General features: G+C 41.6%; 1 protein-coding gene across 27 annotated transcripts in view; it reads left to right on the top strand.

Moving 5' to 3' along the window:
* The window catches only part of Kcnma1 (potassium calcium-activated channel subfamily M alpha 1), a 688,486-nt gene that overhangs the window by 401,271 nt on the left and 269,085 nt on the right, over positions 1–18,130 (top strand). For all 27 annotated transcript variants that reach the window (XM_028758454.1, XM_028758452.1, XM_028758459.1 and 24 more), the window contains 2 exons: positions 5,681–5,774; positions 6,618–6,729. In XM_028758454.1, the coding sequence (XP_028614287.1) occupies positions 5,681–5,774; positions 6,618–6,729 (206 nt within the window). The remainder of the gene's footprint in view (positions 1–5,680; positions 5,775–6,617; positions 6,730–18,130) is intronic.

The following is an 18,130-nucleotide window of genomic DNA, read 5'->3' as shown; positions in this document are numbered from 1 at the left end:
GGAAGAGAGATGAGAGAGAAAAGGGTGAATGTTTGTGTGTGTGTGTGTGTGTGTGTCTGAGAGGTGGGAGGGAAGGAGAGGGAGAGAGAGAGAGAGAGAGAGAGAGAGAGAGAGAGAGAGAGAGAGAGACTATGAACTGGAATAGTTTTCTAGACATTAGGGAGAATTTCTTGGGATGATTCCATATGCCCAACTTGACAGAACCATGTTGGATATAGTTTATACAGGCCAGCTTCTTTCGGATTTTCCCAAACAACCCTTCAAACACATGAAGTCTTACTAGGGCAGTTTGACCTCAGCAGTCCATCAGTACCCCCTTGTTTTTACATGAGCCTCTTAAGATGCTCTGCTGATACTGGATACTGTGTCTTACACACCTTCCTTTCCAAGGACATGACAGCCCTTTTGAAAAAGTAGCATGATTTTACAATAAGGTTGCTTGATCTTCATCCCAACTTAACCCCTCAGTTATGTGAACTTGGGTAGATATTGGAGTTTCTGATTTTCTGTTTGTAAATCAAAGAATTTTAGTAAAAATACATATTTTATTGAATCCCTTTATAAGGTTCAAATTTACTAGCATTGTGTAAATGCTATACAGTTGAGTTGAAGAAGACTTGAGTAAGAACTGAATGAGGCGCTTTCTGATCCTGGAGCTGTATAAATTCACCTGTGAGCACCTGGAGAGATAGCACTGTGGTTTGGAGGACCTGGGTTCAATTTCTAGCACACACACAAGGCAGCTAATAACTATATGTGGTTCTAGTTTCAGGAGAGCTGATCCCATCTTCTGGCCTCTATAGGCAAAAGATGCGTATATTACACAGATATTCATGTAGGCAAAATACCCATATGCAAAATAAACATGAATAAAAATGCTAAAGCATATGCTCAACATCCACTAAAAAAGAAAGAAATTCATAGATGAAAGAAAATCTGTAAAGATAGAAGTTATCTGATGAGTCAAGCTTTTAGGCCTTCAGAAAGCTGTCAGAAGTCTGAACACAGAGACAAGAACACTTGAAGAGGTCACAGCACAAGCAGAGATTTAGAGTTAGCAATATTCATGTCTCATGCCTGAAGGAACAAAGGCACCAGCCTAAGGTAACAAAGACTTTGACCTAAAGCAAGTAGCAAAAATAATTACAATAAAGCAAGTAGTAAAAAAGAGACCTACAGAATGAGGCGGTTTTGGAGTTTCTTCTCAGCTGGGCTCTGAGTTGATACTTGAGAAAGAAGGGTCCCTTAATGCTCCATGAATGACATGTTTTAATTAGATTAAAATAGCAATATTGCAGTGGTGAGCCAGAGGAGTAGAGTCTGCCATCATTAAGTTTATTGAATGGATTCATGTCTGCAGTGCTTTGGACCTGACCTCTGGTGGTCTATAATCCTGGTGGGGATTGAGAGGGCCCCATTCAATTTTAAAAAGGACTAGCCTTCAAGAGTGAGAAGAATTTGAATGATAGAAATTATTGCACAAAGTGCTATTTTGTTTCTTGACCAGTCCCTTCCCTATTATATTATCTGGAATGCTGTTGTTGTGTTCCAAAGCTGCTTAGCATTTTCTTCTTCCCTGTAAACTACTGTCTCCTGCATACCCCACCATCCAGTTCCCATCATTTCCCCTTTAATCTAGAACTGAGAATGTACTCAGCGGGGACTCTCTGATTGTTAATTGAACGTCCACTGTTGAAGCCTGTAAGGTGGTTTTGTAATTATGTCCCTGTATGTTTTTAATTCTTTCCCTCTTGTCCATATCTGAAACTGAAAATATCTGTTCAAAGCCTTGATCTTAGCAATTAGCTAAATGCTATGCAGCTGGTTATCTGAAGGCAGGCTCAAGCGCTTAATCATCTCTGTTTAGGTTTGAATGGGAGTCTTCTTGAGCGATGGTACCCATAGCTAGTGCACAGTTGCTAGAAGATTCTTCAGAAGTAGTAGTTTTCAAAGTGGGGTCCCTGGACAACAACATCAGTAGAATTTGGGAGATTGAGAGAAAAGCAAAATCCCATATCCCTAATCCAGAGTAGTAAATCAGAAACTCTGGGGTTGAGGCCTAGCAAGCTTTCGCAAATTTCTCCAGGTGTAAGCCAAAGTTTGAGAACCACAGTCTGGAAGAAATACAGTCATGGAGTTGGGAAGCCAATGGCAGGAAGTAGAAAAACAGAGTTCAGGGATATGAGGGTAAGTATGGACGCTTAGGAAAAGAGTCAATACATCTCTTTGCAAGATGAGACAGGATTTGTAAAGATGGGTGTTGGGAGGACAGCATGAAAGCCCTTGTCTTGCGTTTTGACAAGTTCCAAAGCCAAATCCAGAAAATTCTATCAAATCCTCATGCTGAAGGGCATTTACAGGAAATATCATTGTTTAGTAGATAGAGATGTCTCCTCCAGTGACAACTATGTGTTACACATGTACTTTCAATAAATTCATATTGTGGTCAATGTCCTATATTGCACATGTCCCATCAGGAGGAACTTTTTCATGGGGAATCCTTGGGAAGATCCTCAATCTTAGATTATTGATCAACACATTAAATGTTCCCAAGGCTTCAATATCACAGCCAATCTATGTAGATGGTGGGAACTTAGGAATAAAATATCTATCATCTACCAAATATTACATCTTCAACTTACCTAGTCACTTGTCAGCCAGGAATGAGTTAGGGTTGACCTAATTGCTCCTATGTGAGTTAGAACTGATGTCTTTTCTTTCAATTCTCAACATCATTCCCCACCCCCAGTTGGCTGGCATTGCATGTTCACATAAAGCTTTTTCTGATGTGGGCCTGCCTCGTCAGAATGGCAACCTAAATTTAAGAATGTGACTCAGAGTCATTTTCTTTTGTAGTTTTAAATAGAAGTACCATTTCCCCACTGCCATCTGTGGATGTAGACAAGGAAACTCTGATGCTTCACAGGAGACCAAAGAGGCGTTTCCATTTCACTTTTTTCCTCCAATGAGTAGTAATCACTAAGAGAAAGTCTCATGGGGGGAAAGAATAAATCCTGATAGGCCAACCTTTTGGTTGCTGAGTTATGGATTCTCTTTTTTAAAAGATCAATGAATGCCATGGTTTGTTTCCATTTGAGGAATGAAATAATGGGGCTTTGACACCTCCACTCTGTGGTCTCTGATTGTGTGAGAGCATGACCTCTAGGCACTCAGAGGATTTATTGCAGCAGAGATCCTGATAAATAGTTCTGTTGGCAGTTGAAAACCCATGCAGGGTGTTGTTCCTGGCACTCCCATGGCAGGGAGAAGTTGCTGAAACTGATATAAAATATATCCTCAGAACACTCTGATCCCACTTGGGTTCTAAGACCCAGTTCAGTTTTTGTCTAAGAATGTCCCATTTCTTGCCCCTCTTCCCAAGCACGTCCATAACTCAGGGTGTCTTCCTGTTACTTTGTGCCTTAGCCAGAGGTCATTCAAAAATGCCAGGTGACTTCTATTTTACTGTTTGAGTTCAAAGTGTAGAGCCCAGTGAATGGTAAATGATAATTACGTCAGTTCTAAAATTGTAAATGACCAATTGCAAGGTCTATTATGTTTTCTCTATTATTTTCTGTGAATGGGGGTGGCGAGTGTTCAGGTATGGTTTTCAACATGGCACCTTTTAAATTAAAGCCTCTTCATTGTTGCACTTAAACACTGGATGATATGAAAAGGACCAGAACAAAAAAAGGGACCAAGAAATCAAGGATCAATGGAGAAGAGTTGCTAACACTTTTTAAAAATATCTTATCCCACTTATGTTGAACAAAAATAATCTCCGTGACATCAAACTATCATGAATGCAATACTTATGTGCAAATTTCTCATATACCCATTCACTTATTCCCTTACACACACATGTGCTCACACACACACATACACATACCACTTAATTTTCAGCATACTGTCCACTCAAGGTCCTCAGGATCTATAGTAGCTCTTACCCTGTCAGCTGTCATACATATCTTAGGAATATACTGTACTCTTGTTATTTATAATACCCCACTATAGCTTAAGAATTGTAGATCTGTCCCTTGTTGACTACAGCCCCTTATTTCACTTAAATGCATGCTTGTGGTGGTGGTGTGGGGGTGGGGGCCAGCTAAGTACAAGGGTAGGCTGCTTTGTGTAAGCTTTTGTTCCTGCCTCCTTTCAGCACCAGACTAACCAGATTCCATTCTGTCTCTCCCCTCACTTTCCTGCCTTAGTGAGAACTCGGCAGTTGTCATTTCCTTTGTAAAAAGAACCATGTTCTGTTGCTTTTGTTCAGTGTGCTTACTTTGTAAATGCAAGAATAGGTTACTCTTCCTTTGTGCGTGGAGGGTTAACACATATCGGTGGTTTGGGTCATGACAAAGGGCATGTTTGATTTGTAATCCCAGCAAAGAATGGAGAAAGCCAGTGCATGTCATGTGACTGGAGGTTCCCATAGACTGACCTACTGTGCCACTGAGTAGGCCCTGCATTCCCAGGCTGCACTGATTCTTGCCTGTTGAACAGCCAAGCATTACCCTTATTAAAGTACAACTATACTAACTGGTATCCAAATGCAATGATTTCTAAAGTGGCCTCGCTGCTCAGCAATCTTTCCTGATGCACCTCTCCAGCCCCCTCTCTCCTAGGGGGAGAGGTCCATGTTGCTTCCCATCTGAAGAAGGATTTGGGGATCTCTCCATACCCTCCCTTTTGCTTACCTCCTGTCTTCTATTCCTGGCCTGTGTGCTTCCATTTGCTTACAGACAGCAGTATAGTGGAATTTCTTTTATAGCTTTGAGGTGTCTGTAAGGCTTTGCTGCTTCCCACATAGCCCAAACTTTGGGACTATTCACATGCTGATTCTCTGATCAGTTTGTGGTGGGAAATCTCATGGAAGCCACGTACCAGTTTGTATAGTAGTACCCTTTGGAACTGCCTACTCTTGAACAAAGTAGAGTGCTAGAGGTGCACATTTGGCTGCTTGGCCCAGACATGAAGCCCATTAACCTGCATGCCAACAACAACAACAAACAAAATTAACCCTTAGAGTACTGCTTCCATACATTAATCTGTGACCTTGAATTTTATTGTTGAACATTACTTTCTTCCCCAGTGCAGAGTACCACACAGGAAATCCATGCTTAGTCTAGACAGAACAGTAACCAGGATCCAAGGCTTTCTTGAGCTGTTCCTGGGTCCTTTATAAATATACTAACAGCTTTTATAAGATCCAGATGTGGCTGCTGGAAAAATGGGCTCCACTTCTAATGGGCTGGAGGACATAGGGTCTGATATTTTAGCCTTGTTATGAGTCCTTTTAATTGAAGATATCAGTTCTTTAAGGGTTAATATGAAATCAAGAAATTTGGTAATCCTTCCTGCTTGTCCTTCCTCCAAGGTGTCTGCATGATCCTCTTTAGAATCTTAGATCAACTCCTGAATGATGATGAAAAATAGTATATAAAATTATCACCAACCCCCAAAGCAAAGTAAAGAACAAAACACTGAATGGTTGAATGGAGAGCCCTTTGGCAATGCTTGCTTGATGGTCACAAGGGGTAGAAAGACCAAATGTTGTATTTAGCGAACATTCATTTTGTCCTCTACCCCACACATGGTTTCCTGGCATTGTGGAAGCTGTGACAATATTTTCTTTGTTTTTTATGTTTACCTCTTGCTTTTTCTTCTTCCTGTCTAATAGCCCAATAGAATCCTGCCAGAATTTCTACAAAGATTTCACATTACAGATCGACATGGCTTTCAACGTGTTCTTCCTTCTCTACTTTGGCTTGCGGGTAAGTTTGGCAGCATCTCTCAGTAGTACCACAGTGGGGCATGAGAATCCGAAACTCAAGGATAACCCTCCACCCATGACTGCTTTCCTAGGCAGGGTGAAGCCTGAGGTCTCCATGGTAGACAACTCACCTGCATTCTGGTGCTGGGACTGTGGACAAGTTCTTTGCTTAGCTGAGAGCTTTCTGAAACAAGGGTTTATTTTGGTTCAAGGAAGGGTTTGAAGCAATGGTACAGTGACTCACTGCTTCTCGGTCCTCTATTCAAACATGAACGTGTTTTTTTCTATTACAAAGTACATTCAAAAAAACTTAAGCTCCCAAATTTATATATAGCAGCATTGAGACTACAATTATCAGGGTCAACCAGGAATGAAGGCTGGTGGGATGTGGGGGTCAAAGAGGAATGGAGGCTGGTGGGATTAGGGAGTCTGTTCTAGATCACATTAATGGAGATTTTTGTGTAAAATTTGACTTGTGCACATGAGTGTGAATACACATATATGTGCTTTATTCATAGTTAGATTTGTATCAGAAAGGCCAAGAAGGTGAGATGACAAAAATCTTCTCCATGGGGCTGTTGGGAACCACAGAAAAATCACATTGCCTAATCATTCCCTAAGGCTATTGTGGCATATAGTCACTTCCTATAAAAGGCTGTCGATTCTCCAAATCAAGCTAGTGACTGATGTATAGGACAGCATGAGACTAGGTGAAGAGCAGAGTGTCAGACCCTGCAGACTCCATAGAAATCCAATGTTTATCTTTTGACATAAGGACATATATTAAATGCTGACACCGCGCTTCTCATTTTGTTTTTCTGTCTTATTTTCTCTTTCCCCCCAGTTTATTGCAGCCAACGATAAGCTGTGGTTCTGGCTGGAAGTGAATTCAGTAGTAGATTTCTTCACAGTCCCTCCCGTGTTTGTGTCTGTGTACTTAAACAGAAGTTGGCTTGGTAAGTCAGTTTCTTTTGCCTTTTCAGTGGCTCTTAGGCAGGGTACGTTAAGGATATATAGGGTCTAGGAAGGATTCTTGCGCTAGTCTGTGGCTATGCATAGACAGTTTTGCATGTGGCCATGCTCTTGGTTGTCAGACCTGGATGGTGACAGCCCAGAAGGATCTGCTGAAGTAGAGCTTTAGACGGTACAGTTTTATCTTTGTTGAAGTCCTGTGGTCATCACTGTCACAGCTGGGACTTCTGCAGTTCATGCTTCTGTCACTTGTCATTCAGGAATTGAGAGTCAGGACTGGTTAAAGAAGCCCATGGGAATGAGACCAACCTTCAGATTGGCAGGTTCTGGTGCCCCAGAAGACCTGCCTGCCACAGTTGGGTTGTGTCTCCTGTTGGGGTTTATTTATAGTTATAATTTCTGGGATGAACAGGACAAGATGAAACATCTCAAGTCTCTGGAATCACAGGCTACTCCACTCCCTCGCTGGGAGAAGGTTCCTCGGTGCTTGGCTTAGCAGTTCACTTCCTGAATCAAAACCAGTACAGTAAAACAATTAGTCATGAAAACTAACTAGCTCTGAGAAAGATTAAATTGACAGCTCTAAGTTCCTCTTTGATGCTGTCTAAGTTTTAATTAACATGAAAGTATTTTTGCTTCCATTAGTTAACTGAGGATTGAAGGAATTATTGGGAATTTTCTCTGTCTTTACTTGTAGGTTTGTTTTTGTTTTGTTTTGTTGGTGGTCATGAGTCACAACTTCATATTTTTCACAACATAACATATGCATGTTTTAACCATTGAAAACTTTTTCTCTTTTTGTTCTTCATGGACCCCCAAACCCCACCCTGAGATGCCTACTGTTAACAAGCTACAAACCTTTCTGCAAACTTATCCCATACCACACATAAATAAATGGATGTGCACTTATAGCTACACATTAGAGGGGTGCTGATGTTCCTATGAGAAATTGTTTAAAATAACTATATTCCACTGCAATTTAGCTCTTATAGTAACACGTGGTGGACATCCCTTCAGCACCATAATAAGGTAAATTTTATAGCCATTTGGGTAAAATTCTGTTATCTGCTTGTTATATAGTGGACCTAGCTGTAGGTACAAATGGATCATCTGGATGCTTTATTTGCTACTCTGAATGATATTTTCATAAACACTGTCATCCATGCATTTGCAAGATTCCAGTTCTATAGATATTTCCATATTACCAGAAGAAGCATTACCAAGTAAAAGAGCATGAATAATTTATTTTGTAGACATTGTTAGATAATGTTCTAAAAATGTTGTGTGAAGATGTCCTTGCATCCTGCAAAGCCCTGGGTTTGAAAACAACTGTCATATATTTAGAATATTCAATATACATCTCTAATATATAACATATAGTACTCACCTACACACTCTCCGATGCGTTTGTGTAAATGCACCTGTGTGTGTGCATATCCTCAGTTAGATGCCACCCACCCCCTAGATTTCTTATTCAAATCATATTCACTTTTTGCTGAGTGGAAAAGTTTTCTTCTTGGCTCTGAGATGTGCTTGATGAGGATAGTTTTCTAGTCAGTATGTTCAGATCATGAGAGCCACATGCAAATCTAAGGTGTGTCCTGAGTAGGTCCATGAGCTGGGGCATCCCAGCTTTCTCACCTGAGCTGATGATTGGCTTTCTGACCAGAGTCTCTTGTCTTCCACTCAACCTGTGAAGGACATTGACAGAGAGTGCTGTCTTATAGTACTGAGAAGGGCAGGAACCTAGGAACCTTAGAAATCAATAAATGATGCAGCCTGGCAGGGAGCATCAATGTTGAAACTGAAAACAGAGCAATAGCATGTTCGACTATGAAATTGATAACAACAACAACAATAGTAACAACAACAACCAAACCACAGCAATCAAAAGAACCTGTCCATTTTTGCCGGAGAAAAAATTTACTGAGATGCTTTTGCTTCTTAGTAACTGCCCTTGGGTGGGATGCCAAATCTTCTTGTGTATTAAGGAAGAATCATTTCAGCTCAAAGTCAGGAGGTTCCGCTGCCTTATTTAATACATAGGTTATCATCCTGGGAAATAACCATTAAACTCATGAGCCATCACAAAAACTAGTGAACATTCTCAGTCCTACAAAGAAGGAAAAGGACTATTAGGTGTGGCCATTTTGGGCAGCTTTTCCCTTATCCTGGAAAGTGGAGGTATACTGCCTTTGCTGTCTGGGATTTGGAATAATATGCAAGAAATAAGTTTACTGTAGTGCTATACAAACTTTAGAGGGTGGAGGCATGGTATTGCTGCCACCATGGTGATTAAAATCCGGAGTGAACACCAGGGGCCCAGTCTGTATCTTTTACAATGCATAAGCATTCTTATTCTCAGTACAGGACTGCATTACATATATATACACATATATACATACATATATACATATATATGTATGTATATATATATATGTGTGTGTGTGTGTGTATGTATGTCAGCTTAAGACATTCAGAAATACAGCCAGCATAACAATGGTGGGTATCAAATGCTTTAGTAATGGTCCCACCACTGAACCTCTTACCTATATCACCTCCAACTTCAGATCAAACCTATGAGGTAGGAATTGTTAATTACTCCATGTTTTCAGACCAGGCACCTGACGCTCGCACAGCTTATCTGGACAATTTACCTCAGTGCACTCTTTTGCTGATCTTGAGCTCCTGACCTTAACCTTGGAAGAGTGGGAGCTTTGAGGACCAATTTGGGAAAGGCAGCACCCACTCTGCTGCTTGATGTTGGCATCCCTCCATCCCTACTTACTCATCTCATAATGCTTTGCTTGGGGCAGGAAGGGAGGGGGGAGAGATCTTATTTAAGAGTGCACATTCCTCTATCTCTTCTTTCGCACTCCTCCTTTACCGCCTCCAGTTTCTAGAAATGCCACCAGGAAGCACACAGAGCCACCATGGTGTCTCCCAAGGCACTTCATCAGCTTGTGGATCTTACAGAGGACCAAAGGCTTGCATGTGATCTCATTCAGCAGAGAGATATAGATCAGAACCCACATCTCTGTTCTGTCCCAGCTCAGTTAGCTCTTCCTCAGCTGCCAGCCAATGGGTCCTTTTGTGCAAGGTCACACTTACCTCTTCCCAGTCCTGTTTTCTTAGTGTTATCCCCTGTAACAAGGGCAGCTCTCTCATAGGGTTACAAATGGGCTCCAGTATGGTTGTTTCATTCTAAGAATGTAATGCAAGCTTTGCTAGCAGGGCAATAGCTATCCCAGCCTCACTCTCTAACTTGCCTTCCATACTTTAAAGTGCCAAAGGATCATACAGAGCAGAATGGGACCCCACAAAAGGCAGGAAGATGGAAAAAATCTATGTCTGCAAATGGCAAGGCACTGCTTGTCTTAATTCCCATTTCTACACATGGGTTCATTCCTTTACAAAATCCTTACCCTGACCACTAAGATAAGTGCACCCTGAAATGAGAGGTGGATCTTATTTTGAGATATGAACAACATGTTCATCTGTCTGTTCTTTTAGGAACTCTACCCCCAGGAATGGTCAGCCATGTCTCCTTTGTGTGTATAGATGTTTGTGTGAAGGGTCATCTCCTGTCATTAGAGGAATGGAATAGGAGACACTTACCGCTGGCCAGTTGCCTGATGTGCCTTTTATTATCTTAGTGCTAGAGTCGAAACCTCGGGCCTTGTCTGTGCTGGACAAGTGCTTCCATGCTGGGTCACAGTTATATCCTTGCTGAACCAGTTTTTATTGAGTATGTATTATCTGCTTAGCACTGAGTTATGAGTATCACAGACACAGCCTCCCTCTTTGTTAGTTGTGCCATGATTTTAAACAGATTTTACCCGTATTCTCTGACAGAATGAGGAACATGATTGGGCCACCAGTGACTGGAATTAAGTGGAAAACTATACCTCTGTCTTATCCATTCTAGGTCCAATATTAGACCTTAAAACCTTCAACAAATTTCACCAGAAAACAGAACACTCTAGTATGAAATAGAAAAATGCCTTAGTGGCCAGTCATGGGAAAACCAACAACAATGACAACAACAAATTGAGGATATCTACTTAGAAACATATGAGTTTGTATTGTGTGTGTGTGTGTGTGTACACGTTCCAGAAAACAAGAGCAACAGGACAAAATGGGACAAAACATAGTTCCCATTTGAGACTGAGGTTCAATCTTATTTTGGAAACAAGATAAACAGACAAGAAATGACAGTAGGTAACATTGCCTACTATATAATTAAGTCCAGAATTGCCGTTTACAGAAGAAAGCCTGAGGGAGGGGCGGTCAGAGGAGTGAGAGCAGCACATGTTTTTGTGTGTCTGTGTGCATGCGTGTGTGTGTGTGTGTGTATGTTTGTGTGATGTGTGTCTGTCTGTCTGTCTGTAGGGGCATGTATGTATCATGGATACAGAGGATTCTGTGGAACTCTGAGCCTCACCTAAGGCAGGTAGTACAGGGCACAGGTGGGCATGAAAGAGGAAGCTAACTCTCAGAGGGGACAGGACTCCACTGCATGGAGTAGCATGTACCCATGGAAGATAGTATTGATAGAAAGTCTCTTTCTTGGGCTCATATCAGCCTCACCACCCTAAGGGATAGTTGTAGTTGTTTACTACTGACATAGAAACTCATCACCACAATGCTATGCCTCAAGATAGCCTTTGTGCCTCATCTCATAATTCTTCAGCTTGGAAGTCCAACTTGGGTCTGGTTAAGGTAAGATAAAGTTGTCTTTAAGGGCTGAGAAGATGGCTCCATAAGTAAAAATGCTTTCTTCATGAGCATGGAGACCTGAGTTCAATCCCAAGCACCCGCATATAAGGCTGGGCATGGTAGAGTGTGGTTGTAATTCCAGCACTGGGGAAGCAGGGTGGATCCCTGGGGCTCAGTGGGCAGCTAGCTTTGCCTAATTTCAAGCCAGTGAAACACCCTGTTTAAAAAACACAGCAATAGCAACTGCAGAATGATATCAGAGATTGTTTTCTGTCCTCCACACATGTGTACATACTCACACATTTACTTACACACACACACACACACACGTTGGGGAGGGAGGGAATGAAGGAGAGAGAGGAGAGAGAGAGGGAGAGAGAGAGAGAGAGAGAGAGAGAGAGAGAGAGAGAGAGAGAGAGATCTTTAGAATCTGGCTCTTTTCTTGAGGCTCTGTAACACACCAGGGAAAGAGCCACATCTTTGCTTTTTCTAGTCTCTGTAACCCTCCTAGTCCCTTGGCTCATAGCTCCTTTCTCTTCCAGATTCAGCAAGATTGGGTCCAGGTAGGAACTAAGGCAGAGACCAAGCATGGAGGAGTGCTGCTTACTGGCATATTTTTCCTTGCTTATTCAGCCTGCTTTCTCATACAACCCAAGGGTGGCACTACTCTCACAGGATGGGCCTCTCACATCAGTCATTAGTGTGTGTGTGTGTGTGTGTGTGTGTGTGTGTGTGTGTGTGTATGTGTGTGTGTGTATAAAAGCTGACATGATTGCCTACAGGCCAATTTTACGGAGCCATGTTTTTTCTCAACTGAGAGTTTCTCTTCCCAAATAATTCTAGCTTTTGTCAAGGTAACAAAACTAAAAGTTTTTTTTTAAATCATTTAAAAATGCAGGTAGGACAGGTATCATTGTAGATTTGAAATTAGATAAAATTAAAACTCAGTTCTTCAGCAATGTTACCTACATTTCGAGAACTCAATAGTCCCTTTAAATGGTGCTTCCTATGCTCTAAATTGTACATATAAAGCATTTTATCATTCTAGAAAGTTCTATCTGTTCACGATGCTAGAGTGTGGATCCATGATGGGTAAGCACCATGACTTTTCACCTTTGTATGGAGCACACTTTTACATACAAAGGAACTTAACAAAGGTTTGAATTGATTTTTAAGAAATTCAATGAAAAAATGAAATAAAAAGGAAAGGAATGGACATGACTGCTCCTGGGTATGGTGGAGGAGGTTTATTGTATGTGTGTGTATATATATATATATATGAGCATAGTCAGAGACAGAGACACCTGGAAGAGTCCAGAGTGGCCATGACTCTGAGCCTTGTGGGCAGAGGAAGAGGGGAAGGGAGCCAGAAAAGAGGGAACTAGATATAGCAGCTAGGAGGCCAGAGGCAAAAAATGGGCAGGTAACTAAAATATCTGGATTACATAGGGAAGAGGCTCTGGGGGAAGGAAAGCCCAGCCCTTGGAATGGAGAGTTCAGGGTAGTGGATAGGGTATGCCAGCCATACCCTGTAACAGGTAGACTGAGGGATGCTGGAAAAACCTGGAGTCAAGGATCTGCCTTGATATGTTAATAAGCTTCCCAGTCATTTGCAACAGGTTTGAAACTTATCAGTAAGTCTATTTTTTTTTTAAAAGAATTAGATAGTTCTCCCAGGATCACCAAGAGGATCTCCAAGAGGGCTTAGTGGGTCAAAATACCTGTCAACAAGCTAGGACTCATGGGTAGAAAGAACAAAATGGCTTCTACAAGTTGTACTTTGGTCTTTGTACATGGAGGGAGGGCAAGTATTTATGCACACAGACAGACAGACAGACAGACAGACAAGCACACACAATTTAAAAGTAATATTGAAAATAATAATTTCTAAAAAAAAAATAATACTCTGTTCTAGCTTGGTAGTAATGGCACATGTCTTTCATCCCAGAACTCAGGAGGCAGAGGCAGGGAGATCTCTGAGACATCTGAGCCAGCCTGGTCTACAGAGTGAATTCCAAGATGACCAGGGCTATATAAACAAACCTGGTCTTGAAAACCCAACCAAACAACCAAACAAACAAACACAAAAATAAGACAAAACAACAACAAAGACAAAAACCTTTCATGAATAGATGGTTGAGAAAGCATAAGGTAAAAATAACTGTTGAGCCGGGCGGTGGTGGCACATGCCTTTAATCCCAGCACTTGGGAGGCAGAGGCAGGCGGATTTCTGAGTTCGAGGCCAGCCTGGTCTACAGAGTGAGTTCCAGGACAGCCAGGACTACACAGAGAAACCCTGTCTCGAAAAACCAAAAAAAAAAAAAAAAAAAAAAGAAAAAGAAAAAAAAATTGTTGAGAAGAAATCATTGCCCCTCAATGCTCAAATTAGATCAAGACCATTTAAGACCTTGACATCCTAAATGTAAATGTTTTTATTACATATTATAATATATAATATGCACATGTAATATGCATATATTTATGTAAATATATACATTAATATTTTATATAGAGAGACAGAGACAGAGAGAGATAGCTATATGAAGCACTGGGCCTGACTCAGAGCCTCAGCTTCGCAGGCTTCCTGCTCTGTTGTAAAATGGCCCTTTAGGTGCAGAAAAGAAAAAAAGAAAGCTCTCTGGTTCCCCCTACAGGGTGGCTCTGGAATTTCTGTTTTGAGAGTAAGTAGTAGGCTAGAGAATACTCTAGCTTCAGTTCATGAAAACCCGTTGTAGTTAGTAGTTTACCTTGAACTCACACTTCAATCTGCCTTCTATGATCATAAGGTCCCTTTTCTATCTCCATCAAGAGGTCCCATCACTGGAAGCACAGTCTCCAGAGTCCCCAAGATCACCTGTACCACCTACCAAGATGGCCTAAATTCCAGCTCTAAAGCTTCAGTTTCTAAGCCCAAGTTTTCTAAATAACCCCCTCCCTTTAGCTTGTCTCTTTATTTAAAAATAAAATAGGGAAGTCAGTCCTCGAGGCTCACATTTGTAATTCCAACAATAGGAGGCCGAGTGTAATCGCACACACCTTTAATCCCAGCACTTGGGAGACAGTGGAAGACAGACCTCTGTGAGTTTGAAGCCATCCTGGTCTGCATAGTGAGTTCCAGGACAGCCAGAACTACATGGTGAGATCTGCCTCAAAAAAAAAACACAAGACAAAAACAAACAAACAAAAGCTCAAAACAAAGACCAAAAGACAAAATAAAACAATAAACAAGAATAAGGAACAAGTATGGCTTCTTTTCTTGGTATACGTGTACCTGTCTTTAAGGAAAAAGAAAAAAGAAAGAGGAAGGAAGAGGAATATAGGATCTAAAAGAAAAGGTGCTCCCATAACTAAAATAAAGCTGGGTGTGTTTATATTGTGCATATGCGTATGTGTGTTTGTGACTGTGCATATAATTAATTGAATTAAGCAGTCTGCCAAACGAGTCTGAAATGCATGTCATTCCAGGTCCATTTGCGAAAACCAAGACTTGTAGATGTTAAGCTATTACTTGCTGAGAGCCATGAAATTATGTGGCCAAGCCAGCCTCTGAACTCGGGTAACCCACCTCCAAAGTCCAGGTTCCTCAGTGTGATACTACGCTGCCACTCAAATGATAAGCACACCCAACTGTTATAGTTACACACAAAAGGAGTACCATCAACCAAACCAACCAGCCTCCCCTTGGTCCAGTGACCTGACAAAACCGGAGGGATCTTCTGACAGAGTGTCCCACATGGTCCCAGTTGAGAAAAAAATAAGAAAGAAAAATAGAAAACTCAGTCTACTTTTTAAAATCTGAATTCTATTTCTATGACTCAGCTGGCTTTTCAGAGATCCTTCTCTTCACAGTTGGCCTTGTAGAGTAAGAAGGTCCATTTTAAATACAGCTCTAAATTAATAATAAAAAAGTAGTTAACATCATTACTGTTGGTCTGATTTGCAATGGCGTTAGAGATGTGTGCTCTTGTGTTCTAAGTTTTACTGTTTCTCAAATTCACATGGAGAAGCTTAACCCTGAACCAGCAGTGTTAGAAGGAGTAGCATCTAGACGGTAATTAGGTCATGACAATGGAGCACTCAGAATGGTATTAGAGCCCTCATAAGACAAGCTTTCATCAGATACTGTATGTGTTGGTACTTTGACCCTAGGGACACTTCAGCATCCAGAATTGTGAGCAATACATCCATGTTGTTATAAATTACCAATCAAAGGTATTTTGGTATAGATGCCTGAAGAGACGAACATATAGAGCCACACCATTTCTTTGATTTTTATTTTTTATTTTTGAGAGGGAGCAAGAGAAAGAGAGAATTCAGTGACACTGTGAACCTTAGGGATAGCATTGAGACTACAGTGTGACTAAAGTTGCTAACGTGTGGCAAGATAAAGAAGCCCATTGCTAAGCTCTGTCCCCATGGTTGCACTGTGAATGAAGACAGCCCCAGCAAAGCAGTCTGGTGAAAGTTTGGATGAATTTCAGGAAGCTGATTGCCGTTCTGGTAGCTGCTGTACTTGCTAAATCTGCTCCTGGAGAAATTACACCTCTCGAAGAGACTTCCAGTTGTGTCCCCTTGATACTGCTTTGTCAGGGATGTGCTTTAAATAAGATGCCCTCCATAGGGAGCAGGGATTCTAAATCCTCATTGACTTGCATGGCTGTTATATGCTAAATTGGAAATAACTTCCTAAAATGAATGTCTTCAAGGAATGAATTCAGCAGGAGGTTTTCACGGATGCCAGCATCCCTTCAGATGGTTCCGCTTGACCGAGGTGTTATTAGAACAATTTCCTTGGGCAAACTAAATCTCTGGGACTGGACATATTTACCTTTGCAGCATCTAAAAAAAAATAGCAATAATAAAAGCCTCAATTCTTTTCTGAGATCTAAGCCCGATGGTTTGGCCTGGGTATCGAATCGGGAACTGAGAACTGAATGCTAGTCAGGCGCTCAGGGGCAGAATTGATGTTATTCATCTGGTCCCCTGTGTTCACCTGACTTAACCATGGGAAGGTGTGCATGTTGCCTTGTGAGACACTAATGATATATATTCAAATGTACTCATTATGATATGGTTACAGCAATGTGAAGGAAAGCTAATATCCCAGTGCAGAGTGGGTTGCAGGGCTCTAAAGGCAAATGTTTTCCCCTAGGGCGTTAGAACTGAAGCCATCCCCAACATGCCTGCAGACCTAGAGGCTTAGGAAGTGAAAACTGTCAACCCAAACCAAAACCTTCATACCTGGCTTTCCTCAGAGAACGAAGGATGCTTTCACGAACTGTCCAGATATTTCTTATGCAGGCTTCTATGACCTTAGCAGGGTTTTAGAGTGTCCTGGAAAACAGATATCTCCTACTGCTGAGGCTAGACTGTCTGTGTTTCAGCTTGACTATATCCTATAAGCCACCAGAATGGTTTCAGATTCCCTAAAGAAGTCCATTATGCAGCTAGCATTGAGGAATCCCTCACTTGATGCTTTTTAAATGAGAGACATATACCCAACCTTAGGGAAAATTGTATGTGTGTGTGCGCGCATGTGCGCATGCACATGCAAGCACACACACACACACACACACACACACACACACACACACACACACACACACAAACCTTCTAAAATCTCTTGTCAAACCCTCTAGAGACAAGTAAGGAGAGTTTCTATAGAGAATGGATGAACATGGATGAATATTTTAGAGTACTGTTTCTCAAACTTCAATACCTCTCAGAACCACCCAGACGTCTGCTTCAACCAGAGGTTTAGGACTCAGTGCATTTGAGGTGATATGTGTATAAGGGTGGAGGGAGAGGGTTTTCCTAGTGGGCCCCAGGGATGCTAGTCTAGGAACTGTGCTTTGAGGTCTGTGGGTCCATTCTACTAGTATGACAAACTAGAATTTGAGCAGTGCCTGCTATCAAGATCCTCTTACTTTCAGAAACATTGCTGTTTTAGGCTCCCAAATGTCAGGTTTAACAGAAATCCGCCCCGCCCTCCCCACTTCCCCCCCGCCCCCCGCACTTCAAGATACTTTGGGAACTGAAGCTGAAGCACTCATATATTGAGATATATCTAGCATGTTGTAGCCCATGTTACAACTCCAACTGGAACAGTTAAGCCCTTTTAGACAATCTTTTAATTCCTTCTGTGCAGTTCCCTTAAAAGTTCCTCCAAGTCCTGGGTGGCAGCAAGAGGGGATCCCTGGATTATTTCTTTCCAAGTTTGGGTGATGTTCCTCTCCAACCTCCTGAGATTAGGTTAAGGCCTGCTTGTGGCATGTTGGAGATCATGGAGGAAAGACTGCTGAAGGAGGTTCCAGAGTCACTTCTTCTCCGTTCTCTGGATCTGACCTGTCTCCTTTGGCAAGGATAGAGCCCCTTCGGCTGCCGGTCTAGGGGAGAGTTCTTTTAGGGCCCAGTCCCTTTTTATTCCTAGGATAACTCAGTTTAACTAGCTTTTTTCTTTCCCCTTCATCTTCCATGGAGATGCTAGACCTGGACATAAAACTGCATGGTGGATGATAAACATCTCCCTGTCCCTAAGATGTATTTGTTATTAATTGAGTTCAATATTGAGATAAGTGACTCTTTGGTTACATATCATCACAATCACAGAGTTCAACCCCTCTCTCTCTCTCTCTCTCTCTCTCTCTCTCTCTCTCTCTCTCTCTC

Source organism: Grammomys surdaster, unplaced genomic scaffold (assembly GCF_004785775.1).
Source record: "Grammomys surdaster isolate TR1022 unplaced genomic scaffold, NIH_TR_1.0 126198, whole genome shotgun sequence".
Lineage (NCBI taxonomy): Eukaryota > Metazoa > Chordata > Mammalia > Rodentia > Muridae > Grammomys > Grammomys surdaster.
Note: the sequence above shows the minus strand (reverse complement) of the source record. Positions and strands in the feature narration are given on the sequence as shown.